This window comes from Gracilinanus agilis, chromosome 2 (assembly GCF_016433145.1).
Source record: "Gracilinanus agilis isolate LMUSP501 chromosome 2, AgileGrace, whole genome shotgun sequence".
NCBI lineage: Eukaryota > Metazoa > Chordata > Mammalia > Didelphimorphia > Didelphidae > Gracilinanus > Gracilinanus agilis.
The window spans coordinates 504,254,318-504,268,638 of record NC_058131.1 but is presented as its reverse complement, the minus strand read 5'-3'; the positions used below and the strand labels follow the sequence as shown (position 1 = coordinate 504,268,638).

Genomic DNA, 14,321 nt, shown 5'->3' with positions numbered 1-14,321 from the left:
CTGTCTCTCTCTCTCTCTCTCTCTCTCTCTCTCTCTCTCTCTCTCTCTCTCTCTCTCTCTCTCTCTCTCCCTTTCCTGTTTTCCTCCCTTCCTCCCCCCTTTCTTTCTCCTCACAACATTTACACTCTGGCTGCCCAGAGATGTCAGCTCCAAAGTTTCTGGTGACAAAAATCTCTGGTTAAAATGAGTTGATTTAAGAGTTGTAAGGGAAAAGAAAGCTTAGAGAGTCTAGCTTAAAACTTAGGTTCTCTGGGGCAGCTGGGTAGCTCAGTGGAGTGAGAGTCAGGCCTAGAGACAGGAGGTCCTAGGTTCAAACCCGGCCTCAGACACTTCCCAGCTGTGTGACCCTGGGCAGGCAAGTCACTTGACCCCCATTGCCCACCCTTACCAATCATCCACCTATGAGACAATATACCGAAGTACAAGGGTTTAAAAAAAACAACAAAAAACTTAGGTTCTCTGTTGGCATTTGCAGCCTAGCAAACAACCTAATAAAGTGGGCAGGAGCTTTTCTGTTGCCCAAATTAGCCATCGGTGGTTTGTAGTGTAAATCCAGGGAGGTTGAATTACAGAAGTATAGTATCACTTGTGGTAAAATCTTTAATTTCTGGATACACAGTAATTCCTTGTCTGGGTAACAGACTCTTATTCCTTTCTTTCTTTGAAGCAAAAGGCTCAAGACTAAAAGCATATGCCAACCTCCCTGATTTCTTTTCTTCCCTCTATTCAGATTTAGGAGGGTACCTTGCAAGTGAGTTTAGGGCATATGTAGGGTTGAGGTGCTTATACTGGTATGACTCAGAGGACTCAGCGCCTCACAATGGGAAAGGAATAGGCGTTTTATCATGATTAACTGCTGCGTGGAACAACTTTGTCATAGCAGAGAAAAAGAGAAGGTATTGGGACTCATGACAACACCTGCAGTGGTTTAGCAGATCTGAAACAGCTGCTCTTCCTTCTTCCCTCTCCTCCTCCCCAGCTCCCTGTGAGGCAAGTCATACTAAATTCAAGATACTTTCCCTTCTAGCCTGACTTAGAGGCAACTTGCCAAGACAGTTACATGCTTGAAGGATTAGTTGTCCTTAGGGTCTTAAAAATCTCCTCAAATGCTTCAACATATTAAAAACAAATGATTTTTTTCTTTAAAAAAAAGATTTTAAAAAGGAAGTTTTAACATATATTTTGTTACCATCCTTCCTTTTGTTTCTTACAGCATTTTTCTCTAGATACCTCAATGCCTTCCCAGTTAATTTCAAATCTTCTTGAATGCCTTGCTAGCCAAATGAAGTGTTGCCAGTTGACTTCTAATGATGTTTTCCTGTGGTAAAGCAGTGTCTTCATTCTGGCTCAGACCTTTTCCTCTTCTCCTAAATGTATTTCATTAATTTATCTGGTCTTTAGAGACAGAACATTTATTCAGCTTTTAGGAAGACTAGAGATGGTTATGTCTAAACTCCATAGACAGAAATGTTCAAAGAACATTGATGTGGTTTTTGTTGAAGAACTTCCTTTTAAAGAAATCCAGTGGATGAATTAATTTTTATTAAATAGCTATAATGTGCCAGAAACTGTACAAATACCAAAGTGTAACAGACCCTACCCACACAGTGTTCATAATCTAACTTCTAGTTAGGAGAATCAGAATCCACAAAACAAAAATTAGTAAGAAATTGCTTACTTTGCCAAGGAATTTTCTATAAGGTTGCTTTAAATAGCAGCTGCTTTTATACATCTAGTATTTGTTTATACTACTCAATGGAGGAATAGAGAAACTTCTGTTTGAGGTGTTAGGAGTATCATTGCTTCTTATGAAGGTCAGTCAGAAATGGAGATAAAATATCACTGAAAAGATTTTTTTTTAAAAGAAAGGACACATTTTCTGGACAAAATCTTCTATAGATACCAAATAATGACAACGAGAATGCTAATAGATAGCTTTTATATAGTGCTTTGAGGTTTACAGAACACTTTACTGGTATTATTTCATTTTATCCTTAAAACAGCCCTAAGAGGTAGGTGCTGCTATTACCCCCATTTTACAGATGAGGAAACTAAGGCAAATAGGTTTTTTTTTTTTAAGTTTACAGCTGGTAAGTCTTTGATGCTAAATTTGAACCCGGATCTTCCTGACTCTAGATCCAGCTCTTTCTGTATATTATGGCACCTAGTTACTTGAGTGGGGTTGGCCCTCAAATAAAAAAGAAATTAAAAAACCCAACACTTGGCCTTTTATTTCTAATATATACATTTAAGTACCCCAGGTATCCCAAAGAAACATATAGTATATTCATGATTGTGGATACATGTGGATTATGTAGTTTGTGAATTACAATGTATTTTAGACTCTGGGCTTCCCTATCCAGTGTATACTCATTATTTCCCTGCCAGTAACTGGTTTTTGTTTTGCTCAGTAGTGCAGGTTAATTTTAAATATGAATCTGAGCAAAAAACTCAATTAGCAAAGCAAACTTTCAGAGAAAAATAATTTAGACTACTTGCATTTTCCAAAGTCCAATGTAGGTGACCCAGAGTCTTTTTTGAGACTAAACTGCCTTGAGGCATTAAAAACTATGTTCTTGCCTTTAAAAGTTATTAATTACTTCTATTATATTTTTTTATAATTTTATATCTGGGATTGTACTATATGCTTATCTTTGACTATCAGAAGAAGGAAGAAATCTTGGTACTCAAAATCCAATTAAGTAGAAAATAACCATGATTATTGCACTTTGGATGTTCATTTTCTTTAGTGAAAAGATTAAAAATAAAGTACCAACAAATCATAAAAGATGAAGACTCTCCACCTTACCTCAGCTATCTTCCCCAACTCCCATCATTGCAATCAAGTAAGGCCCAGCTGACAAAAAAGATCAAATTATGTGACAACCATGACTCTGAAGTTATGAGTCATTGCCTTTTTTATTGGAGGAAGTTGGTAGCTTCTTAAATAGATGGGTTTAAAAAATTTCTTCTTTTTGCCTTCAAAATAAGATATGAGGTATTAAGAATTTTTTTCCATGAAAAGTAGACATTGTCAGGCATCTATTCAGGGCACAATGTATCTTTTAAGTTGGAAGAACTTTGTCCCTTTATGGAAATACTTTGAATTGAAACCTGTAAAGATCTAAATCTCACTTTTTTTGTTCAGTCATCAGATGAAACAAGAAATTCCATGAATAGCATCTTTCCCAGATGGGACTAGTAATATAACCTCTGATCCTAGAAAGCTCAACAGTCTATTCTTCATGATATTTACTTGATATATCATTGTATTTAGTAATACCTTTTGAATGTGGAGTCTTGCTGCTCAAAAGAAATTCTACCTAAGTGCTTCTCAGAAAAGCTTATTTGGGATTCAATATTTCTCATTTACATGACGTTTTTATAAGCCAAATAAGCATATAAATGCTACCTGTTTTGGGAACTTTGACCCACCAGTTATTTGACTAGTATGTATATTCTTGTTGATGATCATCACCCTTTCACTATCTCATCCTGGTGATTCTTGGCCTCCTCTTTCCTTACAGAATATATATACTCGATAAAATGGAAGCCAGACTTTAGTTCTTTTAATAAGTGGGTGTTTGAATGTACTGTTCAGATAGTCCAGCTATAGTTTCCAATTCTTACTACACAACCTCCTTTTCCAGTTATTGGTATTCTTGATGACAGCTTTCATGTCACTAATTTAAATCAATGAGAAATTTAAGAAATCACATTCTAATTCTAATCACTTTAGTGGTGTTTTACAGAGTACGAAAGCCAACAGCAAGTTTATCCAAAAATTCTGGAGTTTCCCAAATTAAATCTGTTTTGTTTTAGTGGGTCTTGCCAAGGAATTTTCCCCCCTGCAAATTTCATTTCTTTTTCTTCTATTTTATTCTTGTAGATCAAACAATACAAAAAAATAACCATTGTTTAAAGATCATTTGTTTTTCATGCATGTTATTTTGTTGTCAAGTACTGGAACTGAATGTGTTTTACATTACTTCATTTTATTTTCAGTTTTCTTTAAGTATATTAAAATTGTGTATGTAGATCTCCACCCCCCCCCCCCCATTTTTGTGGTTTTCAGAGGTATTGCATTGTTTTTATTTGTGGGGTTTGGGGTTTGTTCTTTTTTTTTTTTTTTTTTTTGCCTTTATCCTTTCTTTCTCTCTTGCTTTTGTAGTGTCAGATTCCTCTTCCTCCTCCTCTTCTCTTTCAAGAACAGAATCTCCTCTCCACCTGTTTGTATCTACTCATCTTCCTCATTCTCATCCCAAACCTGACACTTTTGTGCGGCCCCGGGGAGCTTATTCAGTCAGTGACCCAGCCCCGCACCCGGAACCCTCTCTCTGTAAAAAATGTTTTTGCCATTCCTATTTAGTTTGCTTGGTGTTTTGTTTTCTGATAATCTTTCTAACTGGTAAGCCATGTTTAATGAATATACAGAAATATTCAGAAAAGTTAGAAAGAAGAAAACCTTGCCCATTAAAACATCAGGATGTTGGAAATAGGGAGATGGGCAGGAAAATGGGAACCTATATGTAAACACATAAAAGTCTCAGATGACTCTGGTTCTCAAATTCAAAGTTGTCTTTTTCCTAGTCAAACAGAAAGAGAGTTGATAGAGGATCAATAAACAAGTCAGTATACTAAATGCCTTTAGAAAATGAGCATACTAGATGTCATTTTATATTCAATATTATAGTGTTTTCCAAAAGCCAAGATACAAAGTGCCTCTCCAGAGTCCAGCCCTGGGCATGCAAGATAGCTTTCCAGAATTTATGAATTCTTTTAGGGTGATCTTCTGAATTTAGTGTGAGTACATAAGTTTGTCATCATATTAAAGAAAATAGAGTTAGTATAAAATATCATCATAAATATTTTCAGTTTTATTTTTAGAAACAGTTGCATTGTTAATAGTCAGATATCAGATAGCTTTTTGTTACCTCTAAGTTGCTCTTCCATTTTCAAAGAAGGAAATTCTAATGTTTGTTGTGAAACTTTGCAGAGAAATGGAAAGGGAAGAAGGAGGTAGGGGGTGAGAGGGAATAAATATTTATATAGCTCCTATTATGTGCCAGTCACTGTGCTAAGCACTTTTTACAAATATGGTCAAACTCAATCCTCACAACATCCTTGAGAGGTAGATGTTATTATTATTCTCATTTTATAATTGAGGAAACTGAGGTAGATAGAGGTTAAGTAATTTGTCCCAGGGTAACACAGCTAGTAAATATCTAAGGCCAGATATGAACTCAAGTCTTCCACATTCCCGGCCCAGCATTGTGGGCACTATGCCACTAAATGAGGCAATGTTCTAGTTTAATCTTGCTTAAATTGATATTGAAATGGAAGACAAATTTGTGGTAGACAAAGCTACTCATGGATTAAAATGAAATGTGTTGGGTGGTGATTTATACATAGCCATCAAAGGTTATAATATTCTCATTTGTGCACCTTGTCCAAGTTTCCTTTCATCTATTTCTTTACTGTTCATTCATACTAAATATTATTGAAGAATTTCATTATAGAATCTGTAATACACAACTATTCCTTGTTCTACTCTTTTAATATGTGTAGTTAATTAAAGATTCCCAGGAATAACTAATGCTTCAGTAATAGAAAATTATTTTCTCTAAAGGAGAGAAATTTGTTTTTCATTGTCTGAATGGTTAACCCATTATGTTCTTCCATACCAGCACAAAGTAAAGAAATAAAAACTATTATCTGGATAGTTCAAACCAAGGAACTCATGGGCTTCAATTATCTGCTTTTTCAAGTGTTTGAATTTTGCTTTTAACTTTAAAGATAGTTTCATGAAATGAAAGGCTCTAATGGGGATACCTAAAAAGATATTTGTAATCCTTTCATGTAATTTGTAATTTTTTGTGTCTCTTAATTCACTAATGAAGAGAAAAAAGCCAGTAGCACATTTTATCTTCCATCAGTTAATTAGAATATATTTATATATACATGTGTATGTGTGTATATATATGTGCATGTATATGTGTATGTATATATGTGTGTGTGTATGTATACACACACACATATATTTAAATTAAGTCCTATGGGGAAATCATCAATTTATTTTTTTTTCCTCCAGAAAATGTTTTTACAGAATTACCTTAGGCCAACCTTGGTCCCAAATGAAAACTAGATCTTACTGTGTCTGATATACTTCATCAACCATTCATTCATCATGAAGCTCATTAAAACCATGTGGTAAATAGGTATTGAAAAATATGTTATTGAGTACCTAGAGAAGCTTTTTGTTTCAGTATAACTTTGGAGTTCTGAGGTTTTGATTTTTCTTTAAACACTTGATAACAAGTTAATTAATAAATTGTTATGGCATTGAATCTCCTCTAAACGTTCTGTCCATTGTGATGCACTGTATAGCCAGTGCAGTGCTCAATTTATTTATTTGTTTGTTTGTTTGTTTTTGTTTTATTTTTGTGGAGCTGTCTGAGTCATTCCTCAAAGGATATCTAATCACTTAAAAGAAGCTGAAGCACTGGCCTTCTAAGACTTTTTTTTTTTTTAAGACAGGGTGGAGTAGGATCTTTTTTTATTTTATGTGTTGAAATGCAGTGTCTCCATTGTAAACACCTGATAGAAGGCAATGAAGTTGAATCACTAAGCCTTTCCTTTTGGATTAACAGGTTTTCAAGGTTCAAAATTTTATGGTTATTTTTCCCATTTTTACTTTATAGGAAGAATTTGCTTAACACTTGTGAATACTGGCCCATAAATGGAGTTTATTTAAAGAAAGATTTAAAATCTTTTAAGAAACAATTTCCTTGAGAATTTCTTATTTTTGGAAACCAGATTTATTTTGTGAATTGGTCAGTATCATGTGAACTTTTTAATCAGAAGGGAAATGCCTGTCTGGCTGCCTTTCTTTAGTTTAAAAAAAAAAAAAGGAAGAAAGAAACGTGTTGGGAAAATACACAGGGCACCACTTATTTGAAATCTGAGTCAAAATGAGACTTAACAGTTAGAAAGTTTATCAGAAATTAATTTGCTTTCTTGTTTAATTTAATATTTTTGTTTTTAATTTGTGATTTAATTTGTTGTTTCAAGGCAACTCTCCAGAAGCATACGTTCATGGTTTTTCTTCCCTTTTTTCAGTTAGTAAGTAGATTACAGCTCTATTAACCTTTTTAGGCCTCCTTCTGTCCTTCCCACAATCACACCTCCCTTTTTCACCACAGAATGCTTCTGTTTTGGTTGATGGGTTGTGGGCAGTTGACATAGTGTGTAAAAGCAAGGCTGGAGCATGTTTGGTCATCTGGTCACTGCAAGGGCTGTTTTATTATAAGATGTGAAAGCACTCATTTATTGCTTGAGTTTAATTATTGAAGAGGCAGTATTCTTTTGTCATGGACTACAAAGAGGCATATTAAGGAAAAGAGTTGACAGTTTGGTTTAGTGGAAAGAGCACTGCTCTGGAAGTATTGTGCATGTGGTCAAAAGTTATTTCACTGGGGCAGCTGGGTAGCTCAGTGGATTGAGAGCCAGGCCTAGAGATGGGAGGTCCTAGGTTCAAATCTGGCCTCAGACACTTCCCAGCTGTGTGACCCTGGGCAAGTCACTTGACCCCCATTGCCTACCCTTACCACTCTTCCACCTATAAATCAATAAACAGAAGTTAAGGGTTTAAAAAAAAAAGTTATTTCACTCCCATAAGTCTCAAGTTTCTCTATTCTAAAATGAAGGTATTGGATTGAATTATCTTTAAAATTCCTTGGCTCTAAATTTTTATCCTAAGCACGGAGAAATGTATTCCAGTAATTTTCTTAAAATTAAAAGTGGAACATAATTTTTATTCTGTCTATTAAATTGTGGAAGTGACTAAGCAACCTCCCCAGGTGTAAGTAGGTGTTTTAGGGGAGATACTAATTCTTTTAAACTATTCTGGTGGTACTTAGTACTCTAGTGCATCCTAATGGCCTGTAATAATGAATGCAACTCTGAAAGTACCCAGGAAGTTGCTTTCTCACCTATAAATCATATTCATTATAGTGACTTTAGTCCTGCTTAGCAATGTAAAAATCCATACTTAGAAAAAGAGATATTTCTGAAGTTGTGAAGTGATTATTTTCATTACAAAGAGGCTCTTTGATATATAAAAGGATTTACCTTTAGGTTTTCTTTCATCATTCATTCAACAGATATTTATTAAGCAGCAACTGTGTGCAAAGTAATAAGCTTCCTTAATTTTGAGCCTTTTTGGTATGCCTGAAGTATATGACCTTTAAAATTCAACTTAACATGCAAATTTTCAGAAATATATAATATAAGCAAAGCTTATTTGATTTTTTAAGGGTACTTGATTATTTTCTAATTACCTTACTTTTATTCCTAAAGTTTTTGGGCTCTCTTAGAAAACTCTGGGTAGAGGTTTACTGAGATTTAGCTTCTTGAGTCAATTTTTCAAACTATTGATTCTAGTATAGCCCATTGGTCTCCTCATGAAACTTGTCAATGTCAATGAAATAATCATTCTTTAAGAATGAATAGCCCAAGAAGGAAAAGAGAAAAATAGATCAATAGTAGAATAAATGAGAGCCCAAGATAAAATTGAGAAGCCAAAAGCAAAATATTAATTTTTCTCTTTCCATTATGATTAACATTTTCTTATTGACTCAGCTTTTTACAAATGCAGAATTTTGTGTTTTGATAAAAACAAGACTAATAAATTGTATGACTAATAAATTGTACTTGCTTGTAAGAGCCTGCTAAATGCAATAGTTTTTTTCTTTAATTCAAATATAAAATTATTCCAGGATCTAAAAATTATACATTAGCAACCATCCCAGTTCTGATCTGGTGACTTTTCTATCCTTTTCCTATTACATTTAAAATAGTTAAGTATCTTTGTATCATTTTCCCAGTTCCTAGCAAAGGGCTTTTCACTTAATAGGCACTTGAGAAATATTCATTGAATGAGTAAATGGCTACTAAATTTAGCACAGTATCTTTCAAATGCAATACTTTTTTCCCCCATCAAATTTTTGAGATGTAAAATATTCCTTTTACCACCAAGAATAGTTTCTCCCAATATTTTAGGTTTATAAAATGCTTTCCTCACAACCTATGAAGTAGGTCAGGCAAGTAATATTACTAACAACATCACAGTTGAAGAAACACTGAAGCTCAGAGAAGGGACAGGTCTTGCCTCACTCATGCCAGGAGCAAGAAGTGGATGCCGCATTTAAACTAAGGTCTTTTGGTGCCAGGACCAGTGTTCTCCATACTGTTTTATGTTGCTTTTTGATCCATATAAGCAAATTTCATAATTTTATAAGACATTCATAAGACAACTTATGAATCTGCAGAAAATAGCCCCCAAAGTATAAGTTAACATTTGGCTTTGAAACCTTTAATCAGGAATTAGTCTTTCTTTTTTTCTTTCTTTCTTTTTAAAGCCAGAAAAGGATGGGGGTGGGGTTGGGGAGGCGGGGAGGGAGGGACTGGAAAACTATTCTCTTGTTCTTGAAGGGAATAGTAATGTGACTAGGAGAAAGGACCTGTCCCAAAGACAAAAACCTCATGAATATTTAGTGTGGAGTATTTATGTGTAAATGGAAGCATCTGCCCATTGTAGTCCTATAGAAAATACTGTCTCTTGTAGAACATAAAGCCTGTGTTGGTAGCTCATTTATACATAAATAATTTTCCTGCATGTTTTCTGAATGACCTTATTAAATGCTTTGCTGTTTGACACTGGCACATAAGAAATTTGAAGCATGGTGCCTTTTGCCCTGCATGGTTTAGTGACATCCAAATCTCTTCTTCTCTCAATGGGATAATTTCTTGAAAAGTAACTTTAAAAGAATTTTCACTTTCCAGGAGGAGAGAGAACTTGAAGGTTTAAATTGAATTGTGCATTTGACATGCCATAGTTATTTGGAAATCATAATATCCTAAGGTTTGGGTCCATGGGTTCATTCTTGTTGGCATAGTGATGATGGGCTGTCAGAAAAAAAGAAGCCTAATAATAGCCACTAACTAAATAACTTTCTTGAAGACTTGTCCAAAGGAAATCTCAAGACTTCGTTCATTGTCATGGCATTTGGGCCCCTGGTTTCTCTTTTGAGCTCATAATATGCTAAGAGACCAGTCCTATCCTTGAATCCTGTCAGCTCTCTGGGATTGGTGCTTAAATTGTGAGGCGCTGGACTCTTTCTGTATTAGAGCCCTAAGATAAGTAGTCTTCCAAAGCAATTTGAGATGACCTTATGTTGATTAAATATGGTGGCACCCCCCCCCCAACTACACTGCTTCTTCTTTACAACACTTGCCTAGGTCAGTGATGGGCAAACTACAGCCCGTGGGCCAGATGTGGCCCCCTGAAATGCTTTATCAGCCAGGTGACATGATTCCTAATCTGACAAATACGAGTGGGATACAATACACTGAAACTTGGAAAGAGTTGCCTTAGAAACAGATAGACAGATGAGCATTTTCTTTCCTTTGGCCCCTCTTTAAAAAGTTTGCCCATCCCTGGCCTAGGTCATATAGAATATAGAGGGGCATTTCTGTCCTATCCTCTAAGTGGAAATTAGCACGAAATCAGAAGGTCCTGAATAAAAAAAAGATCCACGAGTGATCTTGCTAACCTGAACCTGGTCCTAAAGCATGGAAGGAGAGCTAGTTCTCACCTGGGAGTGAGGCTTCCCTGGCCTTCAGCTTCTTACTCCTGACTTCAGCCCTTGGGGTAGCTGCAGGTGTGATAACTGAAGGGCATCAGCTCCTCTGCTGGTGTACTACAGGGATGGTATGATTTCATCTGCAAGCCTGGTATTAAGAACTAGAAATTCCTTTCCTTTTGAAAAACCAAATGTTCTGATCAAAGCTTGCTGACAGTGCTGAGTCATTCTTACTGCTGTTTAATATTCAGAGACATTAAGAAAATGAAGCCATAGCATTTGAGAAATTGAAGACTAAGGAAACTATCCATAGGTGATATCTAATTATTTGAGAGCTAGAGGGACTGTAGGGCCAGAGTGCATTTTTATATTTCCAGGGCTGTAGCTGTTAAAGGTAAGTCTCTGCAGAAGTAAAAGGGAAGAGACATTAATGACAAATGCAGGAGGAGGTCATGAGTATGTACATCCACATGCTTATTCATTTCTCCTGTTTAGACTCGTGGCAGTTCACTTAGTTCTCCAGATGCCATGAAACGACCCAAAATCCAGATTCCCAGATATAGTAACATGATCTGCTGATAGAATTTTTAAGTTTCTTCGTAACCCAGAGGCTTAGTCAGTATAGAGCTGATCTTAAAGCCAGAAAAGCTGGGTTCAAGTTCCTCTCTGACCCTTAGTGGCTGTGTAACCCTGGGCAAGTTACTAAACCTCTCAGTATTCAAAGAAGCTCTCTAAGTTCATCAATTGCAGAAGAAAGTGCTGGCCCCTTTCCTAGGGGGAGTTCTCTCATTGAGGTTTCCCATATCAGTAAAATCACAAGTCTAGTCCCCATTCCTATTGAACTCTTAAAGAAACTTAAAAAAAAAAGTTTTTAAGCAACACTTAGCTAATAGAATAATAGTAGAAAGGGTGTTTGGAGTCAGAGGACTGGTGTTCCAGTTCTAGTCTGCCGCTTAGTAGCTGACCTTGGGCACTTAACTCTCTGAGGCCTCTCTCCCTTATTAAATGGGCCAGTACTATTTGCTCTTCCTACCTCGTGAGGTGTTATGAGTTGGTAATTTGCAAACCTTAAAAGTCAATGAGGGGACTGCTGGGTGGATTGAGAGTCAGGCTAGAGTCAGGAGGTTCAGGGTTCAAATTTGGCCTTAGATACTTTCTATTTGTGTTACCCTGGGCAAGTCACTTATCCCCCATTGTCTAGCTCTTACCACTCTTCTGCCTGGGAACCAAAACACAGTGTTGATTCTAAGACAGAAGGTAAGGGTTTAAAAGAAAATCTATGAGGGAGCATTGGTGGTATAGTGTGGTAGAATTTTGGGCAAGTTACTTAATCCTGGTTACCTAGTCCTTACCAATCTTCTGTCTTAGAATTGGTACTAAAACAGAAAGTGTGGGTTTAAAAAAGTCTCTGGAAATTTGGGGTTTGTTATGTTCACCAGCTTGACCAGCACATTGGAGTTATTTTTTGGATGAAACTGACATCCAGTTAATTTTATAAATGCTAAAAGTGGAATAAAAGAGTGGGACTCCAGAATTCACTTAATGCTATCAAAAAAACTAGTGAGATTATTACAGTATGCAGGTGGCCCATTTGTAAACAGACTTGATATTGAAGATTGTTGCTCAAATTTTGTGGTATAGAATGGGAAACTGGGAAAGAAAACTTTTTAAAGTACAATATTCTATTTTTCCCATTGGTGAGATCCTTGCATTCACACTGACTGATAGGCAGACCACATTTCTTCTAGGTCCCCCAAGCATTCAGTAGGATTTTTCCTCTATACCAGTTAGTTTTTTCTTTCATATTCCATGGTGGTCCAGAGAGAATTGCCTGATGAAAGCCTTAATTATTCCAGGGAGTGACACTGAGAATTCAGTAGGTGGCACTCTTCCTCCAAATCAGAATTAGTATTGAGTCTAGACTGAGAAGGAGCCTTGGGTATTTGGGAAATGGGGAGAGGCCTGTAGTTCCCACTAACAGAGAGCCTGAACATTCCTGCCTCGGGGCATTTCATGACCACCTTCCCTTCCTGAACAAAATTGGCAACTTAACCAGAGAGGCCTGTGCCAAACTTCAGTGTTTGTTCTCATTCCCATGTACCTGCATCAAGACTCAGTTCAGCTCATTATAGCATTCCTTTTTTCCCCCTTTTCAAACCTATTATGTAATGTTGCTTAGATTATGTATACCAATATCACTCAATCTGCAAGAGCAGTGGGGAGGGAGGATAGGACCAGCTGTTGAACAGCACCCAGGACTGATAGTTGCCACAGTGATGGTCACTTCTCAAATTAGTACAGTAAATAATAGATGATGTTCATCCAAGTTATTTTCCATGGCTAACCTGTTGAACCTAGAGGAATTGGAAGCAACTTAATCTAGAGAGCTTTTTTCTGTAAGCTTCAATAGTGATTAACTGGAAATGGGTTTACAGTTATAGGTACTTGGAACTGACAATAGGTGTACTATAGCTTATTTCTTATTATTTGTGGGTTATAGAACGATAGACCTGGTCAATTTTTTGTTGATGTTTAAGTTCAGAGTTTTAAAGAAATAATTGATTTGAAAGGGACCATATATATATCCCTTAGCCTTTATCTTACAAACAAGGAAATGAAGGACCAGGCAGTGGTCTTATGGACATGACTTACCCAAGGTCACATAGATTGTGGGATCATAGAGTCCAAACCCCTCGTTTATCAGATGTAGAAAATGAGGATGCCAAGAAAGATTGAGTCACTTATGCAAGATCATACTCTGGGTAAGATTCTGACATGAGATTCCTGACCCTGAGTATGTTAGCCACCATGCCATCTCACTGTGCCCCTGAAGCAGCTTCTTTGGTGGGTCTTTCCCATTCCCACAGTCTGTCCAGGTAGCTATCTGAGAGTGGCAGACTCAAGAAAACTCCCCTTGGGGTTTCCAGGTATAACCCTGAAAGTTTGAGGTGCTGGGATTTAGTGTTCTGTTACTCACACAACTCCACTGATTATAAATTAGCCAGAAATTAGTTCATTAACTTTTAGAAATTAGTATTTCCTGAGATGGTATATAAGTACAATTGGTACAAAAGCATTCCCCAGAACTCTGGGCCAGTTTCCCACAAGGATATGCAGACTCTCTCTAGTGGTTAGTAGAATCACACTTAGAGAGCATATGTAGCAGACGGAGTAACCCATAGGATTTTCTAAGAAAGAACTCAAACTTGAGTCTGCTCTCTAACCCCAGCCAAGCTACTTCTCCCACTAATGTAATGTACTGACCCTTTAAGACTCTCCTCCATTAATATGGACAAATTTCATGGTGAAAGGGAAAGAAAAAAGTATTTTTATACGAAAGAGTAAAATGGGTTTATCTGTGTTAATATGTTGTTCCTTTGTAGTTATTTTTTCCCATTTATTATCAATTTGGGGGTATTTCTTTTCAACAGACTTACTTTATGCTAGATATTATTATGCAAAATCAGAATGAAATTGTCCCTGCAACTGGAGGAATTTCCATGCTCTTTGAGGGATATAGGATATGCTCAGATCAAGGTAAAATAGGGAGAGAGCACTAACAGCCAGTGAAATACAAGGATTCTTCCCAGAGGATATGCAAGTTAAGCTGAATGTTGGAGATGAATAGGGAAGACATTTGAGGCAAGACTATATGTTTATGTTAAAAAAAAATACACA

At 36.4% G+C, this 14,321-nt stretch overlaps 1 protein-coding gene across 3 annotated transcripts in view; it reads left to right on the top strand.

Moving 5' to 3' along the window:
* TTC7B (tetratricopeptide repeat domain 7B) overlaps positions 1-14,321 on the top strand; it is a 342,224-nt gene that overhangs the window by 224,395 nt on the left and 103,508 nt on the right. Inside the window, exons 16-17 of one of the 3 annotated variants that reach the window (XM_044665009.1) lie at positions 4,172-4,339; positions 7,072-7,122. The exons of 1 other annotated variant lie outside the window; for it this stretch is intronic. In XM_044665009.1, the coding sequence (XP_044520944.1) occupies positions 4,172-4,339; positions 7,072-7,122 (219 nt within the window). The remainder of the gene's footprint in view (positions 1-4,171; positions 4,340-7,071; positions 7,123-14,321) is intronic. One more of the 3 variants, XM_044665010.1, reaches the window with a different exon arrangement.